Genomic DNA, 25,736 nt, shown 5'->3' with positions numbered 1-25,736 from the left:
CAAATAATATTCAGAGACACGGTGCCTCTGAAGATAGTGGCAAGGAAATCCTTTAAAAGCATCAATTATCAGGAAAGCGGTAAACAGAAGTAGAAAGCAGCCCTGGAGAGATTAACTGAAATTCAAAATTCTATCCGTTCGATAGATGCCTGGGAAAATAAAAATGGAACAGCATTTAACCGGTGCCTGGAAAACTTGATGCACCAGGTGAGCCTTTACGGGAAGTGTCAGAAGTGGGAGGATGGCCCTGTGTCACCAGTCAGTTGGGAAGGTTGCAAATGGGGAATCTCATGACCTTGGGATTTTGCAACCCTTGAAAAGACATGCCAATTGCCAAGCACACAAATTTTGATCACAACATGGAGATGTTGCAATGGTCACAGGTGCAAGGTCCCATCATCTGTGGCTATTTTCAGTGCCGCTGTAACTTTGAAAAGTTGCTAAATGAAGAGTTGTAAATGGAGAACTATCTGTATGCAAAATTTTCATAATCTGGACAAAGAATGCAATGTCCACCTTGCAATACCCCTTAACTGGTCCCTGGATAAGCAGAAAAGTTGACAAATGGTAACTCATGAAATCACAATGTATTGCCAACAGAGAAGTAGACAAATACTTCAGGATTATAGTCACTGAAATTAAGTCATTATACTATCCAGAGTCCTCCACTGGTATAAGGTAAAGGTTCCCCTCGCACACATGTGCCAGTCATTCCCAACGCTAGAGCAGTGGTCCCCAAACTATGGCCAGCGGGCCGCATGTGGCCATTTATCCGGCCCGCGGGTGAGTGACAGGAGCACATCTAATTTTCCATGAATAAAATGCGGTATTTTGTTAGTAACTAATATCAATCATCAAAAAAGTTGCAAAAGTTTTTTTTCTAATTTTGTCATCCAGCTACATTCATTTTCTTTTAATTGAATTCCCTCCTCAAAAAAAGTACAACACCAATTATATTTCTAACTTACTAACCATTATGCCAAAGTGCTTCCTTCTTTCTTTATACATTTTTCTATAAGCCAAGAAAACCTTGTATAGCCAATCAGATGTTAACAAAAGAAAATTAAAGACAAAACATAAACATATATGAATTTCAGACTTCTTCCCCCCCCCTCTAAATAGTACGTTCCCATTTTGTTTTTCACTTTAAAATAAGGTATGTGCAGTGTGCAAAGGGATTTCTTCATAGGTTTTTTTTATAGTCCGGCCCTCCAACAGTCCGAGGGACAGTGAACTGGCCCCTTGTGTAAAATGTTTGGGGACCTCTGCTCTAGAGGGTGGTATTCATCTCTGTTCCAAAGCCAAAGAGTCAAAGCTATCTGAAGACATCTCCATGGTCATTGGCCAGCATGACTAAATGCCAAAGGAGCACGGAATGCTGTTACCTTCCCACCAAAGGTGGTCCCTATTTTTCTACTTGCATTTTTCCATGCTTTTGAACTGCAAGGTGGTCAGAATCTGGGACAAGTAACAGGAGTTCGAATTGCTGAACTGCCGACCTTTCTGATTGACAAGCTCAGCGTCTTATCCACTATAAACTCCTAAAATACTATCATCAATCATTATCCTAAATAATACCAAACAAGTCCCGTTTCTCAAGGAACACTTCGGATTTCTCCCAGTAAATGATTAAAAGTGAGGTCTGGATTCATATCTTACAAGCCACCGTCTTATTGAAAACAAGTTCCTCCCAGCATCATCGCCTTTGACTATTGCGCAATATGCAAGAAACGTACCACTGGAGATCTTCCATAGGCGGCGGCTGCAGCAGCAGCTGCAGCTGCTGCACTCATCTGAGGAGAGATGTTATGCAAACTCGCATATGCGGCTCCAGGACTGGTCAGTTCACCATTTATTCCAGCGTGGGGTACTATTCCAAAAGGGGCAGGATAAGGGCATGGTACTGCCATGGGTGTTCTTAATCCTGACGCTACAAAAGGTAAGAAAAGGAAGAAAAAGAAAGGCTATTTACAAATCATATCCTAAGAAAATGCTGGACTGAAGAAAGGTAAATTCAGGTGGGTAAGAAAAGAAAAACAAGCCATACGTTTACAAGGATTCTACACTGGATTTTGTCTATTTTCAGAGGGCTAAAAATAGAGTGCCATCATTCCTTTGCAAATTTACTAAAAGAGATTCTTCTTTAGGTTCTGCATGATTGAAGAGGTCCCAAATAAAATTGAAGGAGTTGGAACCTAGGATCAGGGGAGGCGTTCCCTCCCTGGTGGCTATCTAGTCTTCTACATATGCATAAGAATGAAGTTCATCACCTCCCTAGTCAACTGGTTTCCCCTATTGAATTACTTTTTCTGTTACAAAGTATTACCTTACATTTGACTGATATCTGTCTTCTTGTAACTACAAACTATAATTTCATCATCAATCAGATCTGGTGCTATTTAATGTAACATTCTTTTAGGTATGAAAAGAATGATAACATATTCCTGCTTGGTCTTTTCCAAACTGAAAATACTCATTTGCTCCCTTTCTTATTAAGTGACTTAATTTCCAGGCTTTTGAGCCTTTTTGTTACTCTTCTTTAAACTTTGCTTGAACTCTTCTTTAAGCTGAGGTGTACCAAATCCTTATCAATCCTTTGACCACTGTTGGGTGGGACACATTTTCTCTTGGCAGAGAAAAAAGAGCGGTTTTTCATTATCTGTTAGTATTTTAACATTGAATAATGCATACACTGAATCTTTCTTTTTATTTTAAAATAAATGGACTCCCCCTCTTTTTTAAATTACAAATTTTAAAATAAATTACAAAATTTATTTTGTAGTTCTCAATAACCTACACTATTCTCAACATACATTCGCTGTAGTCTATCTGACACCTTTGTGCTGTGAAGTACCTAGTATTTTTTGGGGGTATAGTTTGCTTTGTTTTATTTTCAAACAGCACACTCTAAAATAATGCAACTAGACTGACTCCTATTGTTTCCCTTTGATTTTTAAATTTAAATATATAGATCATTTTTAAGAACCACCCTATTCACCCATCCTATTAGCTTTCTTCCCTGAAATGATACATTTTGCTAACAATATTGCAGTTTATCCTTCCATTTAAAAATGCCATAAAGGCAAAGGTTCCCCTTGCACATATGTGCTAGTTGTTCCTGACTCTAGGGGGCGGTGCTCATCTCTGTAACAAAGCCGAATAGCCAGCACTATCCGAAGATGTCTCCATGGTCATATGGCTGGCATGACTAAACGCCAAAGATGCACAGAACAGTGTTACCTTCCTACCAAAGGTGGTCCTTATTCTTCTACTTGCATTTTTACATGCTTTCAAATTGATAGGTTGGCAGAAGCTGGGGCAAGCAATGGGACCTCCCTCTATTACATGGCACTAGGGATTCGAACTGCCGAACATTCTAATCAACAAGCTCAGCTTCTTAGCCACTGAGCCACCGCATCTCTCTAAAAATGCCATATTCGGAATCAAAAGAAATGTTGACTCAAAAGTGCTCACTCCCCCACTCCCAGACAAAATTGGACTAGTTTTTATTTGAGGAGGAAGAAGATGTTTTGCTTGTTATCCAAGAAGCTTCATCAATTGTGCAAGAAGGAAAATGTCTTTATCAAATAAAAAAGCAATCCAGTTGCCTTTTGAAAAAAAAAATGTACGTGGATATTTCCTCTGTTGAGTGCAAATTTTTTTTTTACACAAAGTTATTCAAATACAATCTTTCTCCTATAATATGGAGTAGAGAGACTAATCCTGTTTTGGAACAAGTTTGTAAGAAATATCCTTGACTAGGTTTATTTCACTCCTCCAATCTGATTCTCTCCAGATGTATTGCATTACAGCTCATATAATCTTCAAACATAATGGTAGTTAGCTATGCTGATTGCAGATTACAGAAGTTGTAGATCAGCCCATTTGGACAATGTCAGACCAGAAAAACCAGATGAGACTTGCCCAAGATGAGGTAGCAAATCTAAGGAAGACATAAGATCTGACCCTAGATGTACATTTAATACTCTACAGCTGTGTGCATGCAACAAGCAGCTATACTTGACAGACAAATCTACCCTTTCCCCTCTCCAATTACATTTACTAACCTAATGGATCAACTCCTGGTGGTTTTCCAGGAACAGGCCTTAATCCAGGAGTAGAATTGCTTCCGGGTGTTGGAGCATCAGTACGTGGAGTTGGGGTATTTGATTTAGACACAGGCGTGGTTGATTTCTCATTCTAATATGGAGAAAAGCAGATTTTATGCAAAAAAAATCACAGTGAATGAAACTTGCACGAGTTGATTTTATTGAGATCTACATTGGTGTATATTCGTATATTTTTAAGTATTAAAACAAGGAACACATGTATGATTAGAACTTCTTTGGCTAATGTAATGAATATAAAACCAGTGCAATATTTGAACCAAAGAATTTTGATATTTCATACATTCCCTTGCCACTCGCCATCCAAAACATGCCAAGTTTAATTTTGTCTAAAGAACAGAATAAAGAACAGAAATAACGAACAATACAGTGATACCTTGTCTTACAAACTTAATTGGTTCCGGGACGAGGTTCTTAAGGTGAAAAGTTTGTAAGACGAAACAATGTTTCCCATAGGAATCAATGAAAAAGCCCAAAATTCATCCCTTTTGCCAGCTGAAGTGCCCGTTTTTGCGCTGCTGGGATTCCCCTGAGGCTCCCATCCATGGGAAACCCCACCTCCGGACTTCTGTGTTTTTGCAATGCTGCAGGGGGATCCCAGCAGAGGAATCCCAGCATCGCAAAAACGAGTGCTTCGCTGGCAATAGAAGTCTGGAGGTGGGGTTTCCCAGCGAAGGGAGCATCAGTGAAATCACAGCATCACAAAAACACGGAAGTCTGGAGATGAGGTTTCCCATGGAGGGGAGCCTCAGGGGAATCCCAGCAGCACAAAAACGGGTGCTTCGCTGGCAACGGAAGTCCGAAGGCGGGGCATCCCAGCGGCGGTGGTGGGTTTGTAAGGTGAAAATAGTTTGTAAGAAGAGGCAAAAAAATCTCAAACCCCGGGTTTGTATCTCGAAAAGATTGTATGATGAGGCGTTTGTAAGACGAGGTATCACTGTATTTCATTTAAAGAACAGAACAGAACGAACAATATTTCATTTAACAAGATGCAGGATATTATACACTGCTCAAAAAAATAAAAATAAAGGGAACACTTAAACAAAACAATATAACTCCGAGTAAATCAAACTTCTGTGAAATCAAACTGTCCACTTAGGAAGCAACACTGATTGACAATCAATTTTACATGCTGTCGTGCACATTCAACTTTGTACAGAACAAAGTATTCAATGAGAATATTTCATTCATTCAGATCTAGAATGTGTTATTTGCCTGTTCCCTTTATTTTTTTTTTGAGCAGTATATTCAAGAGCAGTCCAACCTGCAGTTGGTTGTGCTAACAACGAAGTGCAAGCAAGAGAGAAGTTGAGACAGTATTGGGAAATAGCAGAGGTAATTTGAATCTAAATCTGCAAAATATTAATGGCATATTATGCTCATGAGAATCCATCCTTATTTATTGTTAATATGTAACATGAAACTAATAATATTCAGACATCAGCTTTTTCTAAATACTCAAAATGTGAAAAATCCCGTTATCTAATTTATAAACTGGAACATGGTATTATAACCATACAACATGAGCAAACAAGCAATACCTTTAAAAATCTTGTATTAGACTACTTCAATTCTTTAGATTGTCATAATTCCTTCGCATATTTGCTTCTCAGATTATGCATATTTACTTAGAGCCTATCTAAAACTGAATAAAATATGACATAGAATCATAGAATTGGAAGATGCCTTTTAAGCTCTACATAGCGGTTAAATAAAGGCATCCCTGCGGGATGGATAGCCAACCTCTGCTTGACATTGTGCAGCAGGAAGAAGTTTAACAATCTTCCTAATTATATACTATGTTTATAATCAACTCTTTTTATTAGAGTTGAATTTTTTTCTTTACATTAAATAGGAGTCCATCTTCTGTATTTTTGAATTTGTAAGAAAAAATAGCGTAACCTTAGAAAAAGTTAAGGATTTTAGTGATCTGTCTAAGTCTATCCTATTAATTTCCTGAAATTTAAACAGTGTAGCTTATCTCCTGGTTGAGACCACCAGCCCTATATTTCTTTTTTAGGGGTGGCAGGGGGATTACTGGTGACAGCCTGCAGTCCCTGCAGTTTTCTTGGCAAGGTTTTTGGAAGTAGTGTACCATTGTCTTCTTCCTAGGGTTGAGAAAGAGTGGCTGGCCCACAGTCACCCAAACTGGCTTTGTGCTTAGTGCAGGATTAGATCTTACATCAATGTTCCCTCTACTTTTTTTTCGGTGTGGGTAGAAAAGTATAGTGTCTGAGGGGCATAGAAGTATGTATGTATGTATGTATATATGTATGTATGTATGTATGTATGTATGTATAAATAAATTCCCTTCTTTTTTATTAAAAGAAATTAATAATAAAACAAAACCATCTCTCTCTTTCTCTTTCACTCTCCCTTCCTCTCTTCTCTCTCTTTCTCCTTCTCTCTCTCTCTCTCTCCTCTTGCTCTCTCTCTCTTTTTCTCACTTTCTCCCTCTTTCTTTCTATCTGGCTCTGTCTGTTGCTCTCTCTCTCTTGCTATCTCTCTTTTTCTCTCTCTTGCTCTCTCTTTCTTTTTCTTTCTTTCTCTCTCCCTCTCGCTTTCTTTCTACCTCACTCTGTCTGTTGCTCTCTCTCTCTCTCTTGCTCTCTCTTGCTCTCTCTTCCTTTCTTCTCTGGAGGCCGTGGAAGGTTTTTCTTATTTTAAGAAGTATCGGAACTGCTTGGGGAAAGCGCTCTGAGTGAAGCGGCTACGACTCGAGAGGGGCGAGGCGGGTGCTCCAGGAGCGCTCGGAGAAAACCCTCTCATAGCCTGGGAGTGCTTCGGGAACACCTGCCCCGCCCCTCTTGCAGCCCCTTTGCTGGCGGCCGAACGAGGAAGAAGAGAAGCCCCAGGAGGTGGAGGAGGAGAAAGCGGATTGGGCGGGCAGGGGTGTGAGGGAGCTGGAGGCACCTGGGGCGGGGGGCAGGGAGGCTCGGCACCGACACCGACACATCCGTGGCAGGTGGGGATGGCCAGTGCCTCCCATTGCACGACCTTAGAAAAGGCTGCACGGGAAATTGTTTTGGGGTACGCAGCCGCGCGGCCGCACACCTTAGAGGGCACAGTGTCTTACATTCTTTCAATTTCTAACTTGGTATCTTAACTTCTACACCAAACCAGCTTTCCTCTATTATTAACTCATTATTCAAGGAAAATATTAAATTGAACACCTCAGTCTTAAATATTCATGTGAAAATCTCAAGTGAAGAGACTAGTTGTGAGGAAATTGTGGCAGATTGAGATAGAAAAACAACTAGTCTCTCTCATACAAGTTCATATACACACAGAGAATATCAATCAAAGGAAGTCAGTACTGTTCTCGGTTTGCAAGCAGCCTTTCTCTGAATTGTGACTTGTGCAAGAAAAGAAAGGCTATTGTAAATGACATATGATTTCTTAGGCAGAATATAACTATAGCTGAATATAGCCAAGTAACACAAATAAAGCCAAGAACCAAATCACAACCAAGCAGGAAGCTAAAATTACTGTAAATTGTCATACCAAAATAAAATAAAATAGGGTTCAAAGAACCCCTGTGTACTCTTATTTATTCACAGAATAGCAAGCTTTCTGACAGGAAAAAATACAATAAAAGATAGTTACAATATTTTCAGACCTGGCTAGCTGAATAAATACTTTCTATCACTCCAAAAGATCCTGAGGTGCAAAATATATATTTTTTGGGTAGAAATATATTGAACTTAGTGTTATATTCTGATGTACTACTGGGACACATCTCATTATCTTCCACCTCAAGTTAGATACCCAATGGTGCACACACAGTTATGAAGATGAATGTGAATTGTACAGGCACTTACAAGGCTAAGTTCTTTGGATTTGGAAGAAGGAGTGCTGCTTGAAGATGCTATTGAGGCTGGGCTAATTGGTGCATCTTTCTTGAGTAGGCGAGCCTTGTCCAAGCCGTTCTCCCTTGGAGAATGTGCTGGGCTTCCTCGTGGAGATGACGGATCCTTAAAAAAGAAGCGTAATGATTATCAAGGTCTCCTACTTGTTCCAGTGAATAACATATGGTTCCTTTGTGATTGCATCCCATAGTGAAGTTCATGAATGGCATACTATATTCCCCTGCCTGCATAAATAATTATTCACAAAGAAATCATACTTCCATCTCAAGATATGGGCTAATAAAATGATACCTCTTTACTGCAGCAAATTGATTCACCACCCATCTCAGCACAAGGTGAGTCTGGGTGACGTACAAAGTTAAAACCAGTAAACCATATAAATCTATCTATCTATCTATCTATCTATCTATCTATCTATCTATCTATCTATCTATCTATCTAATCTAATCTAATCTAATCTAATCTAATCTAATCTAATCTAATCTAATCTATCTATTTATTGTTAGAGTTGAAAGGGACCATGAAGGCCATCGAGTTCAACCCCCTGCCCAAGCAGGAACCCTATAGTACACAAGTCAAGTGGCAGTTCAATCTTCAGTAAATAAAAGTTAAAGTGAAGGTAAAAAGATGGGGTGGGAGGGAACAAGGTGTGCAGGAGGATCTGCTATTAGTGGGTCAGCCACCTGCAGTGTAGCACAGCCCCATTTTCTAAGCATCCTCAATGTTACCTGAGAAATACATACAATAAATTATGCTTGCCAAAGCAAAATTGCACATACCTCATTGGATACATCAACCACCAAGTTATCATCACTTTTTTCACCATCACTATCCTGCATTGAAGAAGAAAACAGTTAAGCACCCAAAACACTTGGTTATCAAAGCTATACTTTTCATTTAAATATCAAAATCTCTAGAAATGCAATGCAAAATGGGTAACACAGCTTTGCATGGTTTGGAAAATACGCTTGTGCTGGCAGGAGGCCGTTGAGCGATACATTCTGCTCTGGCCAGTAGTATGAATGCGTGATGGTCGTATGTTTGCTTTGTATTGGGTTTTAAATTTTGTATTTGTTTTTATTATATGTACTTAGGGGTGTTTTTAATCTTTGTATTCATTTTACTGTTGTATGTTGCCCTGAGTCTGTTGAAAAATAAATAAATAAACATCAGTTAGGACTTTTTAAAACTGGGCTGTAATACAACAGGCCACAGCTATATTTTAAAAAATGAGGTTAGTAGATGATTGCTTCTGGAGTAATACAGACTACAGCAATGATGCTGAACCTTTTCAGCACTGTGTGCCCAAACCAGAATGTGCATGCCGATCCATGCAGGTATGTGCGCCCGAGGGCCAGAAACCCAAAGATCAGCTGGCTGGCGTGCCTATGACTGGTTTTTTGGCCATATTCTGGGCAATTTTCAGACTGTTTTTCAGGCCGTTTTCAGACCATTTGCTAGTGTTCCACAGCTTACGAAGACCAGCATGCCCACCAGAAACCAGAAAAGCAGCTGGCAAGGGCTCTGCGTGCCACCTTTGGCATGCCTGCCATAGGTTCACAATCACGGGACTAGAGAATGAATCAAAATTTGGATGATCTTATAAAAAAGGAATTTGGGAATGCCAATCTCATCAGATTGCTCGTCAGGAATTTTAAGCTTAAAAACTCATCTCTGCCACCAGGCTTGGGACTTTTAGATCTTCCCCCTGACCAATGAATGTTTAAGTATGATTGTTGAATGATTGGTTGATAGGTTTTTCTTTTTCAATTGAATTTAAATGGTTGTTGTTTAATGTAGCATTAATTGGATTCATATTATTGTTCTGTTTTTATATATGCTGTGAGCCGCCCCGAGTCCGCGGAGAGGGGTGGCATACAAATCCAATTAAATAAATAAATAAGGTGGCAATGAGTATCCTCCCTTTCTAATTTAGCATGTTATGTTTCTGGAAATTGCAACTGGATGTTGCAAATGCAGCATCTGAACAGATAACTGAGTAAAGAACAGGAATCAGTCAGTGCTTAAATTATAACAAAAGATTTAGTTGTTTAGCAAATGTAAAGGTGGTGGTATTGGCTAAACACTTTAAATTTCCTAAGAGATCACCTTTCCCACGGCAAACATTTCTGAATGTTGGTATCTGTAGAAAGACCCTTCGGTTCTGGATAGAAAAAAAGCTTGTCTATCTGGTGTGTGGGAGAGGACTTCCTACTTCATCACTCCTAGGTTATAGAACAATTTTCTTGAGAAATGCATAAATACACATTTATTTTAGTCTGTTAATTATGGGTTACTTTCAATATCAGGTTTTTGTTCTTTTTTAAAAAATTAACTCCTCGCTTAAACAGAATGGTAGAATATAAATTTAAGGCATATAAAAGAAATGCAAGAACTTTAGGAAAGTTTGCATATTTGTCAAAGAGAATACTGGGAGATGGTGCTGTTTCCTGAGGAGGAAAGCCAAGCTTGTTAGATTTTCTTTTTCTTTTGTTTTTGGAGACAAAAGAAGGATCCCTTTGAGACTGTACAGAACTGCCTCTTTGGGATGAAATTGGTGCATCCTTGTTGGCAGTATAAAATAACAAATAACAGGGGAAAATATACCACATATGGTTTCACTCACATAACGAGTTGCTATCTCTTTTTCTTCTGTCTTCTGTTTTTTACTTTCAGAAGAGTAATCTGTTGAGTTTCTGTGCTTCTCAGAGGTTCTAAAACTTGCTGATGGAGATACAGATGAGCTCTAAAATGAGAGGGAAGAGAAGGAAAGATGTCTGATGACACAGCCTTCCAGTTTTGCTTATATCACATCCCGATGAGAGAACAAAAGCTATGCCAGCATGAACAGTCATCCACGCCTTTCTAAAATAAGCAGACATATATGATCTCTCCACGAGCTGCTCCTGGATTAACACAGCAGAAACCAAAATGCTCAGGTTGAAATTACAAAGAGAGCCACCTGACTTGTATTAAAAGGAACAGGCTGGCATGCATTTACATTACTTGAAAAGTAGACCTGTAACACAACATTGCAAAGTGGAACCATTTCTTTTGAACAGACCTCTGAAAGGAAACATTTCCAGGTTATCTTTGCAACAAACTAGTAAGAATGTTTTCCCCGGAGGATACAATTCCTAATAGACACTGTAGTTTTCTGATATCAATGGAAAAAACCCTATGCTAGTTACTTTTCAAGTAGCCACTTTCCAAACTATATCATAATAATGCTATAGTAAATTTTAGTAAATAATAACGTTAGTAAATAATACCATTAGAAATTTTCTGCAATATACAGGGCAGGTATGAAAAAAAGAATTAGAACTTTTATTTATTTTTAAAAAAGCATCACTTCTAGTATGACTTGGATTCCTGCAAAACAAATAATCAGAGATTCCACTGGGTTGCAAAACCCCATTTCAGATCCTTCACTCAGTGGAATGGAATCAAAATTAAAGCATCCCTGAGAGGTGACTATCTACCTCAGAGGCGTTCAAACTGGGAAACTTTAAGACTTGTGGACTTCAACTCCCAGCTATGTTGGCTAGAGAATTCTGGGAGTTGAAGTCCACAAGGCTTAAAATTGCCAGGTTTGAAGACCTCTGATCTACATTTCCCATGACCTTCTAGTGAAGGAGTGTACTGCTCCTTTCTAAACAAATTGGTTTCATGGTAAAACTGTTCCTTCTTCTAACTTAATTGCATTATTCTGCACTCTGCAGTTTATAAAACAGAGAACTCAGCCAAAATTAACTTTATAATTATTAGTGAACTTTTCTGAATAATTAAAAAGTAAGGACATAGCTAACATTGATTGGTGGAGGAAAATGATGCAGTCAATATTTTTTGCAACTTTTTGTTCCAAGTCCTTGATTATATTTCCTTCAAAAGGGATATAATGCCTGGGAGGATTATATTTCCTCCCAGAATATCGTGCCTGTTGAAACTTTGCCACAAAGATATCAAAAATGAAACACTAAAAATGTATTGTTTTGTACAAAGAAGCATGAGATGCATACAGAAAGTGTGAATCTGAATACATATATATCATATGATTCATGTTTTAGCATTAGTTGACAGAAGTGATTTCCAAGTGGTCTGGTCCTATGCTGCACCAGTAATGTAGGTAAATAAAAACATATATTGGAACATAAAAATTGCATCAGAAATATACAATTCTGGCATACCTCTTAATAAGTATGATTTATGTACATTTCATTTCCATTCCTAGATAATAGCTTTATTTCCCCCATGCTTGTTATCTCTTAATATTATATTGAGAGACTTTGATTAAAGAAGGGATCACTAGAAATATGTTTTAAGCTTCCTTTATCTGTAAGAAGAAACATTTAGAAGCAGGGCCAGTTCCCTCTATCCCAGTGCTATTAAAATCTGTAGCTTTTTTTACACATCTTTATGCAAATTGTCTTATGCATGTCTTAAAAATACCCTTTCTCCATTTATATTCATTGTACAAATGGAAAGAAGACAGATTATAATTTGAATTCAATTCACTATGACTCATCTCTCTCTTTCCCTTTGTAATTGGCTGCAATAAAGGAGAAAACTAATTACTGAATGACAATTAGAATGATGGTTTAAGAGCCAAGAGTAAACTACCACTCGGATTTCAACCCAAGTATTTATTTTCATAAATTTGAAATAACGTACATATATTTTTCTCAATCTAGTTAGCTTGCAATCTCTGATTGTGGTGCTTAATAAAATTATAATTTAGAACACCCTACTAGTGTGATAAAGTAGCTAATTATGATTAGCTGTTTAAAGGATGAGCTGCGCACTGTGCCTATCTATGCTTCTCAGTAGCTTAACAATTTGGAACATGTGTAGACAAATATGTATTTGCAAAGAGTGCTCTTGTTATGGTACCTGAAGCCTGACCTTGATATCAGAGTATAATAAGCAGAGAGAGGCAGTTCTGAGAAAGAGAAAATCATTTTAAAATGAGCATATTAGCTTTCTGATGAGTTCAGGAAGCCAGGCTGGGAGTGTCTAAGAGAAGATTGCATGCATTTGAATTTTGACAGAAATAGTATGGCAGTTATATCAGTAGTGGGTTGTAAATGCCATTGCTACCGGTTCACTCATCTGTGTGCTTGCACTTCTGCGCATGCACAGAAGCGTCCTGGGTGGGTAGGTGGAACCTGTCACCACTACTGTTTTCAGCAAAACGGGCCGAACCGGGAGCAACCCACTGCTGAATCACATCATTACCATTTGCGGGGGGGGGGGGGGAGGAGAAAGGGATCTTGGGGTTTTGGTGGACAGCTTAATGAAGATGTCAACCCAGTGCGCAGCAGCAGTAAAAAAAAAGCAAATTCCATGCTTGGCATGATTAGGAAGGGAATCGAAAATAAGTCAGTAAGTGTTGTATTGCCTCTGTACAAATCGATGGTGAGACCACACTTGGAGTACTGTGTACAGTTCTGGTCATCGCACCTCAAGAAGGATATAATGGAACTGGAAAAGGTGCAAAAAAGGGCAATAAGAATGATAAAGGAAATGGAGCGCCTCCCTTATGATACCAGGTTGTAACGCCTTGGTCTCTTCAACCCTGAAAGACGGTGTTTAAGGAGTGACTTGATCAAAGTGTATAAAATCATGCATGAGATAGAAAAGGTGGATAGAGAAAAAGTATTTTCTCTATCACACAATACTAAGACAAGAGGGAATTCCCTAAAGCTCATAGGTAAGAAAGTGAGGACAAATGAAGGGAAATGTTTCTTCACCCAGAGGGTTGTTGGTTTATGGAATTCACTTCCAGAGGAGGTTGTTACAGCTATTAGCCTGGATACCTTCAAGACAGGATTAGACAGATTCATGGATTCCAAGTGTATTGGTGCTTATTGAAATGGATGTCCATGTGCCGCCTCTATGTTGATTGATGCAGGCAGGATTCCCTTGAGTACCATTTGTTAGGGGTCAAGGGAAAGGGAGGGTCTTGCCTTCTCTTTCTGCTCAAGATCCCCAAGGACAATTGGTGGGCCACTGTGTGACACAAAATGCTGGGCTTGATGGGCTTTGGCCTGATTCAGCATGGCTCTTCTTATGTTCTTATGTTCTTAAGGGAAGGTCGAGGAAAATACATCAGTTTAGAGCAGGGGTCTCCAAATTTGGCAACTTTAAGACATGTGGACAAACTCCTAGAATTCATCAGTCAGCCAAGTTTAAAGTTTCCAAGTTTAGAGTCCTTGCACTGCCAGAAAAGATCCAAGTCCAGCCCCCTTGAATTCCCTTGACCTTTATCTAGCACCAGTTTAGCGCTGATGGTTAGTTGAGCCTATACTTGCATATAGGCTTCAATAAATCACTTATGCTGCAATCTGTACAAATGGTTTTGATTCTGTGTGACAGCCACTTTATTTCTCTATGCAGTGGGTATGAAGTTCTATGCAGGACAAAGCAATGCTAAACCACTCCTATATTTTATCAAGAGAACCATATGGATCGACAGTATAAAGTAAAGTATATAAAGGTAGTCCTTGACTTACAACAGCTCATTTAGTGACCGTTCAAAGTTACAGTGGCACTGAAAAAGTGATTTACAACCATTTTTCACACTTATGACCATGGCAGCATCCCCATAGTCAAATGATCAAAATTTGGATGCTTGGCAAGTGACACATATTCATGATGGCTAGTCATGTGATCACCTTTTCGGACCATCAAATGTTCAAATTTCTGCAAGTTGTCCCACCATAAAAATGATTCATGGAAAATATACCTACCACTTCTTTATATAAATAAGCATTCGGCCTTTATATTAAATAGGTAAAATGATTGAAATAGAAAAACATTGCCTTATTTTGAAAGCAAGGTATCAGAAATTGCTCCTGGATTAAAAGCAACAGTGGAAGCTTCAGTTGTAAAAAATACAAAAATATTAAAATGTAAGCCTGGATGTAGATTGAACAACAGGACGGCTAATTCATTTCCTATTATTTAATCTACTGAGTCACTTTAGTCATCTGCTTGTCACTTCCAATATTCCAATTCTGGGGGAAAAATGGGAATAACATTTTTTTCCAAAATTATAATTTACCGGTAATATGATACTGCCTGTTTTCAGCTCTGGTTGATTCAACAGAATGGATCTGAAATAGCAAATTCTCATTTTCTAAATATCATGTGAGTAGAAACTCAAATATTGACAAAGAAATAGACATCATGTTCCAAATACATGAAATTGTAGTAAAATAGCACAAACATATTATGGTGAACTATTTTGAAAAAATACTGATTTTTTTATAGTGGGCTGGAATTTCTGTAAATACATGTATTTTCCAATTTAAAAATAATTTTTAAAATTAATTAGATTTTGATCATTGAGACTATAGTAGGACTGGCATCCAGTATTACTTGCTTCCACCTACAACATTTTTTAAAAAATTTCATAGGCTGAGCTTAAACACTCTGAGAAGTTTCCACTTTCCTTTAATTATTGCAATATGATTAATTAAATGCACTGCCATGACAAGAACAGTTTTCTGTTGTTTCAAAACACAGAAATATCATTTTATTGCTATTTTAAAATGCTTTCTATATGCTGCTGGTGGGAAACAAATTAATTACTAAAAGAATTGAATTAGCAAAGATCATGTAGTATGCTGTTAGCAGACTTGTGGTTTGAATACAAATCCTATTTCCTCCCTATTTTTATATTTCACCTTTCCTGTAAGAAGTAGCCATATACTCTTCCTAATTTTGTTTTCATATCAAACTTGCAATTAAGTCTACCAAAGGCAATAGGACTTTTGCAATTAGGTCTGGCAAAGGCAATCGGACAAAACAATTGGTCTTGGGTCAATCTAACAGTCAAATAACTTCCTTTATCCTTTATAGAGATTTAATTTCTTATATGAATGTTCCATGCTCATTACCCGGAAATCTTAATCAAAGATAAAGACATGTATATTTTTAAAAGGATACGTGAAATTACAGTGGGTTATTTAGCTAATACTACAGATACCAATAGCTACAGTTAAAGGATATTTTTTTCTATCTAGTTTGAAAAGACTAAGCATTCTCTAGTGTCTTTCCTTTAGCATCACAGTTGCAATAACTATGTCAGGACTATTTAATGACTTACAACTGTAAGCCGCCTAGCAGCACAGAAGTTTAAATAGTAAATTAGTAAATAAGTAAGCCGCCCCGAGTCTACGGAGAGGGGCGGCATACAAATCAAATCAAATCAAATCAGATCAGATCAAATCAAATCAACAAATGCATGCATGCATGCATGCATGAATGAATGAATGAATGAATGAATAAATAAATAAATAAATGACATTTCCATCCACATAATACCTCTATAGCCAATTCAGTCTCTTGCTAGATAAGAGGAATTACTTCAATTAGAAATTTTCACACTGACCCAGCGTAGCAAGAGTGTAATACCACCAATTAGAGTGGATGTAAATGTGATCTACAGCATGGTACTAACCAGATCTATGAATGGAGTTGGTACACTGTCTGTTAACATAGTTTTGGATATCAGCACATTGATGGTAACAAGTCCCATTATGACTGTGCTCATTTTTCCTGATCATTAACAAGGTGATAGAACCTCTCTTAGAAAGTCATAAATATCTCATCAGCATGAGGGCAAGCATTGATGTCCTGTCTGCTTGTAATAATTAGTCCTTCAGATCACTTGAACAAGCCAAAAATTATTCTTACCCTTCAACCCCCAATGTCTGCTGAAGATTACTTACATTAACATGCATGGCTCCAAGGGCAATGAGGGAGGAAAGCAATACAGCTGAATAAAGAACAAACTAAGCAAGTGGCTTTTGCCAAGCCATGCTGCTCAGCCATTTGATAAAGCATCAGGCAGCTGACCTCAGGTGGGCATAGGAGAAAAAGTAAGGCAATGAAATTAGTACTAGAAATAATGACTAAAGACAGGCAGGGAGTCTTCCATGCAATAAGGCTGAGAACTCAAAACCTCTGCAAAGTGTAATCATTCCCTTGTGAAGCTTTACAGCACTGGGACAATGATGTATTTAGAGTGCAATAATTAAAACAATAATTCCCAACAAAGTCAGGATTAAGAGGTAATTGACCATCCTGAGGTATTAAACAAACCCTAGTAAAAGCCAAGGATGCTCAGCTCAATGGTCAATTACACCATAATTATTTGAATGACATTATTGTGGTTGTAAACCCTGCTCAAAGTATAAAAGAAACTATAAAAGGTGATAAAGTACGTGCAGCAGGAAAAATGACCTTCAAAGAAAGCTATGTGGTTGATTTTGCACTTCCAGGGAGGTTTTCCAGAATTAAATGCAATGCTGATGGATTCTGTTTTACTCTGAAGTAACCTCATGCAAAATAATTTGCATAATAATAACTTTGGAGTGTAAATATATTTGAAACCACTTGGGCATTGGTGTATATCCCTTCTCATTCATAAACAACTCACCTATGCCTGGATCCTTTTTCCTTGGCTAAGATAATTAGATTGATGCTAGTAATTGAAGAACATGATCATTACTTTTTAATAGAAACTCTGATTTTCTAAGAGGTGGCATTTGATGTTTATATGGCATTTTACCCACTAATTAACTTCACTAATTGCTGATTAAGTGAAATTAATTAATTAACAGAGAACAAAGTCTTATATAACAAGAATATAAATCTTCTCTTCAATAAAAGCTGATGAATTTTGGAAAAGAAAAAGTTTTCTTTCCCCTTTTGTTTGCTTCTATTTAGAAAAGGCACAAAGGGCAAATTGCTAACAAAGTGGCACCAGCAACAGCACTGCATAATAATAGGACTGGGGCAGGGGAAACCTCAGAAGGCCTCCAGAGCTCAGGTGTGATAGTTGACATTTAGAGAGTTGTATAGGAGACCTCCAAGGAATTGTAGGGCTTGAGCTAAAGTTGAAAATAAACAAAAAGAAAAAGAAAAATCTTGCCAAGAAAATTAAAGAGATTCATCCATGAAGTTACAGAGTTTTTTTAAAAACAACAACAACAACTTGTATTTTAATAAATGTATCTTATGTCTGTACAGTCCAAACAGATGGTTTAGTTTTCGCAACTAAGTAAAGAGTGGCAGCTTCATTGTATAACACAATTCTAACAGAATGGAAAGTGGTTTCTTCTATTCGTCCTGGGGCGCAAGGGTACAGAAGACAGCTTTAAACCTGCAGCTAGGGCCACTGCCAGGATGAATGTTTAATGTTAATCCTTTTATAGGCCAGTTTCCCCTACAACTGTGGCCTTGAAAACAGGCAACGCCGCTGAGGTACAGTTACTCCAGTACTGAAAATGTGAAAGTCAACGGAGGGTGGAAAAGTAATCAACCATGCTTGAAATATCGCAGTGAAGGGAATCCAAGACCTCAGCAGCAAAGCTGGTGGGAAAGAGTAATTGGAACATCATCATGGGGTGGAAAGCTAATAGAAATAAAGTGACACAAGATAATAATAAGGATCTCTACAGAAGGAAATAAGAACTTTCCTTGTCCAAAAAAAACAAATCCCTTCTCTTATTTGCTAGTGATAAAGAACCTGCTACATTTAGGCCCACATAAAAGGCCAAAATGCCCAGGAGTCAAGAGCCTTGGCAGACAGTTTATTTTTCACGACTGCCTTGTTTGGTGACTATTCAGAGTTACGATGGTAATGAACTTCACCGCCACTTTATCACCTTCACAGGTCCGTAAAGCAAAGAAAGGCTGAAGCCCAGGTGTGGTTTTACTTAGTGACTCTTTTTCTTTTTTAATGAAGGAATTGCCAGTCCCAGTCATGGTAGTTAACCAAAGACTGTCTATATCTGCATGTATCTGTGCATATGGAGAGCTTTGGCTCTGTTCCTTGCACGTGGTGAGCACACTGGTGTCTTCTATGAAGGGAAAGTATGTTGCAACTCTATAGTGCTTTCCTAATACACACTTCCTTTTCCTTTTTGATTGCATGGATGGCAAAGTTCTGCACGCATAAGTCTTTGCGCAAGTTCCAGAGGACTTGGTGTGCAGCGTAGGTAAAAGCTAATAAATCAGCGTAGGTAAAAGCTAATAAATCTAGGCAACAGATACATACAGAGTTTCATAAAATAGAAAAGGCCTGGGGATCAAGATAGTGGTGGTATAAAGCTTATTCAAGGAAACAACATGTCTAGACACACAAAGGAGGGCTTCGACAATCTCAAAAGTTACAGGATGTTATTGTTGATTGAACATCATGAGTTTACACACACACACAAACTGATTCAATAGAGCTTACAGCTCCCTGGGATGATGTGTTGGCTGCTGTAGTGAAAGGGGTACATAGAGATAGTACAATCTAGTTATATAGGATTATATTGACCCAAAATATCTTGGAACAAGGACATGAATCAGGAGGGAAGTGTTTTTAACAGGAAAGTGAACACAAGAACAAGGGGACACAATCTGAAGTTAGTTGGGGGAAAGATCAAAGGCAACATGAGAAAGTATTATTTTACTGAAAGAGTAGTAGATCCTTGGAACAAACTTCCAGCAGACGTGGTTGGTAAATCCACAGTAACCGAATTTAAACATGCCTGGGATAAACATATATCCATTGTAAGATAAAATACAGGAAATAGTAAAAGGGCAGACTAGATGGACCATGGGGTCTTTTTCTGCCGTCAGTCTTCTATGTTTCTATGTTTCTATGAATCACCTGTTATTGTTTTTTTTAAATCGGTAATGCCAATGACTGATCTTGTACTTCTGCAAACTAAGCCCAAATGTGAAGATCAATGGAAATTTAACAGTGATTGAGATATAACCAAGCCACAATTGAACTGCAGATTTCAAAATGAATATTTTGTATGTAAGCCCTTCCAGCACCAAATAATCCCAAAATTGGAGTATTTCAAAACCCAGCATCACATAATCTTACCAGGGCTCATTTGAACCTTGTTGCTCCCCATCCTAACCCTCACAGCCTCCAGGAACCAGAATAAGACAGCCACAGCAATGGTTAATTTGCCAGGGACAAATGTGTACAATTGGGTATCATTAGTACATTGATGATACCCCCAACCTATGGTGGCGGATGAGCTCACCCAACAGTCTCGTGTAGATGCTAAATAAGAGAGTTGACAACAGTAACCTCTGTAGAACCCCACAAATCTATAGGATGCACTGTAGTAGTTCATGGGAATGTAGTAGTTCATGAAAATGTAGCATTTCCACCTGATATTGATAAACAATGACTCATTGATTATGGAAAGAGTTGCCAATGTGTATTTCAAAACTAATAGTCCATAGGCTAAACACAAACTTCTGCTTTCACCCACTTTGGGAGAGTGATCAGTAGGAAGATTTTTGTTCCAAGACTGTAGCTAATGGCAACTTATTTGACTGATCATTCAAAACATGGTTATGGCTACAAAAAAATGAAACTTCCTCTCTCTTGCTCTGGTTAAAAAGAGAATACCAAGAAATAAGCTTTGCTATATACAATAAACAAATGGCAGTCTGCCTGGAAAATACTGTATTTAAAATAACTGATCATGGATTTGGGAATTACTTGTTAATGAAATATGAGGTTTCAAGAGAATTAAGAATAAGTATTCTTACATTAAAAGGTGCTTTCTTATTTTTATATATATATATATATATATATATATATATATATATATATATATATATATATATATATATATGTCACATGTTTAAGCTAAATTTGAAAATTAAGGGAGACTAGGATAGATCTATTTCGGCCTTATTTTGGCCTCATCAGCAAAATGTAACCCTTCCCTGGTACAGAGCTGAAGGGATTGGATACTGTAGCCTAGAGGATAATTCTCTGCCTTACAAGGCAAAGGTTGCAGGTTCAAGTCCCAGTGGGTATGGCTAGCTGATGAGGCCAAAATAAGGCCGAAATAGATCTATCCTAGTCTCCCTTAATTTTCAAATTCAGCTTAAACATGTGACACATACAGATAGAATTGTCGGCTATCAATAAAATTAACTGCCTTGGAAATGGCCCTGGGTTGGGCCGAGAGGCAAAAAAGGAGCTGTGATGTTCCTTCAATATACCAGGGTGATTCGACACAAAATGTAACCCTTCCCTGGTACAGAGCTGAAGGGATTGGATACTGTAGCCTAGAGGATAATTCTCTGCCTTACAAGGCAAAGGTTGCAGGTTCAAGTCCCAGTGGGTATGGCTAGCTGATGAGGCCAAAATAAGGCCGAAATAGATCTATCCTAGTCTCCCTTAATTTTCAAATTCAGCTTAAACATGTGACACATACAGATAGAATTGTCGGCTATCAATAAAATTAACTGCCTTGGAAATGGCCCTGGGTTGGGCCGAGAGGCAAAAAAGGAGCTGTGATGTTCCTTCAATATACCAGGGTGATTCGACACAAAATGTAACCCTTCCCTGGTACAGAGCTGAAGGGATTGGATACTGTAGCCTAGAGGATAATTCTCTGCCTTACAAGGCAAAGGTTGCAGGTTCAAGTCCCAGTGGGTATGGCTAGCTGATGAGGCCAAAATAAGGCCGAAATAGATCTATCCTAGTCTCCCTTAATTTTCAAATTCAGCTTAAACATGTGACACATACAGATAGAATTGTCGGCTATCAATAAAATTAACTGCCTTGGAAATGGCCCTGGGTTGGGCCGAGAGGCAAAAAAGGAGCTGTGATGTTCCTTCAATATACCAGGGTGATTCGACACAAAATGTAACCCTTCCCTGGTACAGAGCTGAAGGGATTGGATACTGTAGCCTAGAGGATAATTCTCTGCCTTACAAGGCAAAGGTTGGCCAATTTTCAGTTTCACTGATTTTTTTTTAAAGAATTCTCATAAAAACCAAGCATGACTTGATAGTCTCCCTGGGGACTTGCCCACACAAAGTGGAAGTGAACTTTAAGTGTTTTCATGTTGGTATGCAAGTCACTTGGCTTTGTCAAAGCACGAGTGCTATGAAATGCATGATGGGTTTTGCCACTCATTTTCCGTATGCAAGCTTCAGTAGGTTTAAAAAAATAGTGAACTGTCCCATCTAAATTATTTGTAATGTGCTAGGAATCACAGTTTGAGAATTCCTTCATTAAATTAAAATCACAATACACAGTTTGAGAATTCCTTCATTAAATTAAAATCAAACATATCTTATTTAATGCACAATATGAACTCTGTAATTAGTGATTTTTTCCAGCATTACAATGAATCTCTTCTAAACATTTCTAGTATATGTAGCTATGAACTTTGTTAGCATTCTTTTTTAGGAGTAACTTGTAAATAAGTTAACAGAATTTGAGTTTATTCACATGTTGTACTTTTAACTGTAGTAGATTTTCTAACTGAGAAATTATTTATTATAGCTCTACTAAATGTGTAAATAATTGGCTCATTCTAAACAATTATACACTGACTTAATAGCTATTTTGTCTGATTTCAAAGAAAACTCCATGCTACCATTTTTTTTGAAAAAGAACAGTTCCCTTGAGTTAGTATCAGTAGCAATTATAGAACTGTAGAAATGTATTTTATTGTTCTAGTGAGACAATCATTTTCAAAGTTTTTGCAGAGAAAAGACAGATAATTTATTCCAAACGCAATTCTGAAGACATTAAGATAATCATGGGGTACAACCTTTTTTTACACTTTGAACATTTCATGAACTTATCAAAGATTGCCCTAATAAATTGTGACAGAACTGCCTTTAGTGATGGCTTTTGACACAGTTTTAGAAATGAAGCAAAGAAGAAAGCATATCCTATCTACTGCTAATTTTAAATAAAATTTGGTAATGGTGATAAAAATTAGATATCTCAATCTGTAATCATACCTCACAATTTAATAAATTGAGTAGGAATTAGTCCTTCTGCAGCACAAGTGATTAACCCAGAAAGCTTTTGATTAGCCATACTATTCTCCATTATCTAAACTAGAATCAATAGTTACTACATTTTAGAAACAAAGGAAAATATTAAATAATTTTCAAACATTGCTTGGTTTATTACCTTTATCCCAACCACAAGATCCTAAATTCAGCCAAAATGAAAAAAAAAGCAAATTAGATTTTTATCTGTAAGAACAAATATGACAGCACTGAGTGGCCAATAAACTTTTTACTTCACAACAGAACAGCTGAAAAACAGGTTTTGTTGTCTACACCTCCCCAAATTTTATCAACACAGTAAGTGTCACAGTGTTATAGCTGGAGACTACACATTTAACCTATTCTATTTAAACGAGTTATCTTTAGATTTATGAAAATGTATTTTGATGAGTACTCCATAAGAGAATCCATATTTCATTTTGCTTTTTTTAACAATGAATTATAGTAATCCTAGTAAGTTTTGGCATATAGTCCTAAATTATATAATTTGCAAGGGTCAATCCAGCTGTTACAATTGCTTTCAAGGAAAGTTTCAGATAGGTGAGTCTTTGCACTGACAGAACTTAGCAGAGGCTTGACTTTTTAAACAGGGAACTTTTATTCTGGTATTTTCAGCACTATTCCAGCTCATCTTAAATAGAATAGTGAACAGACTTTTGAAAGCTCCTTTTATAGTGTGGCTGTCAGACAGCCAACCAATCACAGTGCTTTAACTTTTTAAGAGAAGATTGAACTGCCACTTGACTGGTGTATTATAGGGTTCCTGCTTGGGCAGGGGGTTGAACTCGATGGCCTTCATGGTCCCTTTCAACTCTAACAATCAATCAATCAATCAATCAATCAATCAATCAATCAATCAATCAATCAATCAACAAACAAACAAACAAACACACTTCCTGCTCAAAAGACCTCTTGTGCTTAGCCAATCCGGCTGCAGCATCAGCCTACCTGGCTGGTTGTAAGTAGAGGACTTTGTGTTTCTGTTGGGGTTGTAAATTGAGGATTTAACAGAAAGGGGATTTAATGTGTTAGTATTATAGCTCTAAGACTGGAGCTGAGCTTTTCTTAGGTCTATTCCTAACGTTCTCATAATAAATAGGCATTTTAAACACAACAAAGTAAAAACAAAACCATAATCTGGAAGGGGATTTTGAATACTATATAGCCTCACGTTCTTCATTTTAAATAGTTTAGAAATGAAATTGTATAAACAGAAGGAGAAAAATATGCTTCGGTAGCAATCTGGCAATATCATTTTAAGGAGTGTAGGCATGTTTCCAAACAAGCTACTCCAGTATACAAATAACCCAGCAGGGACAAAGATAACAATGTCTCTAGTGTAGGTTTAGATCTTCGGGAAAGTTAACATTTCATAAATGTTGTCTAGGAAACCACATTCTTAGTTATCAGACTTTCAGGTGTGAACTGGACAATTTAAAGGTGATAATTTTTACAAGACAAAATCCAAATTCCACTTTCTAATGATCATGTGCTATGATGAGTCACTGGAAGTCTAGTGGTATATAAATGTAATAAATGATGGTTTTCCACACAATAAACCAGATGTTTGGACTGAGTGTGATATTTTTATTTCCCCCTATTGACATGGAATAGGCAGATTGCTTGATGGTGTTAAAGATACTGTTGCAGGAAGTAAATTGTTCCAAATAAAGATGTCTTTTACAACTGACTAATGGTGAATTTGTCAATGCCAATGGGGTTCAAGTGGTACTCCACTTGTTTTGGAATTGGGCCCAAGGCGCCTATTATTATTGGCCCTACTTTTGCTTCCTTTTGCCACAGTCATTCTATTTCTATTTGCAAGTCTTTGAATTTTGTGGTTTTCCCCAGTTCTTTCTCTTCTCTGTCTCCAGGTTCTGCTATGTTCACTATTCAAAACTTTTTGTCTTTCATATTGACTATTGTTATGCCTGGGGTGTTATGAAGTAGGTGCTTATCTATTTGAATTCTAAAGTCCCAAATGCTATTGGTTTTGCTATATTCCTATGTACTTTGATACTTTGTCATGCCATTGTTTGTAGTTAGTCTGTGTAATGTTCTTGTAGCAGCTAGCTGATGGTCCAGTTTCTTCAGCTTCTTTGCCTTTGCCATTTGTTGCTGTCTTCCAGCAATATGATTATTTTAATTGTTTTGATGGGGAGTTTGGTTTGTTTCATATTGATATACTTTTATTTTATTTATGGTTTTTATTTCAATATGACAGTTTTATAATGCAAACCTCCTAGAATTGCTAGATGGGGTGACATGCAAATGAGGGTGAACGAATAAATAAAATGAACAAACCTTGTCAGCCCGTATTACATAAACATAATCAACTGCAGTTTATTCAATAAAACCAGGGTTCAACCACAACTTAAAACAATATATGAACCAGTCTACAAATCAACAAAGGTGTACCATAACTCATGTACAGATGGCTCCAAAGGGAGAGTTGGAAATGGCTATTACATTATGAAGTGGTTCAGTTTGCTTTGCTTTCCTTTAAAATTTTAAAGTTTACTTGTAACTACTACACACAGAAAAGGCTACTAAATTTGCATTGAGTTAAAACTATGCAGCACATCAGTTAGCTAATACATCCAAAGGTTAGGAGAGAGGCCTTGAATTGTTCAGTAAGGCCTCAAATATTCAAGCAGCAAAAATTTTGTTTTTGCACTGAAATACCATTTCCTTTCTATAAAAGGCTACTAAACAGCACAAACTCTACCACCACTATATCAATACATACATATGCCCACACTCACACATAAACAGAAAAGATTAGAAGGCTCAGGCAGAGCCTTGGGCTTAGCTGAAGTGCAAAAAATCCAGGGAAATTAAAACTACAGGGGAAGGGCAGAAAATGTCTTCAACACTTATGGAATGT

At 37.6% G+C, this 25,736-nt stretch overlaps 1 protein-coding gene across 4 annotated transcripts in view; it reads right to left on the bottom strand.

Moving 5' to 3' along the window:
* LOC139162402 (transducin-like enhancer protein 4) overlaps window positions 1-25,736 on the bottom strand; it is a 193,935-nt gene that overhangs the window by 19,756 nt on the left and 148,443 nt on the right. For all 4 annotated transcript variants that reach the window (XM_070742718.1, XM_070742720.1, XM_070742721.1 and 1 more), the window contains 5 exons: window positions 10,623-10,742; window positions 8,776-8,829; window positions 7,949-8,101; window positions 4,068-4,200; window positions 1,737-1,930 (listed from right to left, as the gene is read on the bottom strand). In XM_070742718.1, the coding sequence (XP_070598819.1) occupies window positions 1,737-1,930; window positions 4,068-4,200; window positions 7,949-8,101; window positions 8,776-8,829; window positions 10,623-10,742 (654 nt within the window). The remainder of the gene's footprint in view (window positions 1-1,736; window positions 1,931-4,067; window positions 4,201-7,948; window positions 8,102-8,775; window positions 8,830-10,622; window positions 10,743-25,736) is intronic.

This window comes from Erythrolamprus reginae, chromosome 2 (assembly GCF_031021105.1).
Source record: "Erythrolamprus reginae isolate rEryReg1 chromosome 2, rEryReg1.hap1, whole genome shotgun sequence".
NCBI lineage: Eukaryota > Metazoa > Chordata > Lepidosauria > Squamata > Dipsadidae > Erythrolamprus > Erythrolamprus reginae.
The sequence above is the reverse complement of the archived record's forward strand: the minus strand, read 5'-3'. Positions and strand labels throughout refer to the sequence as shown.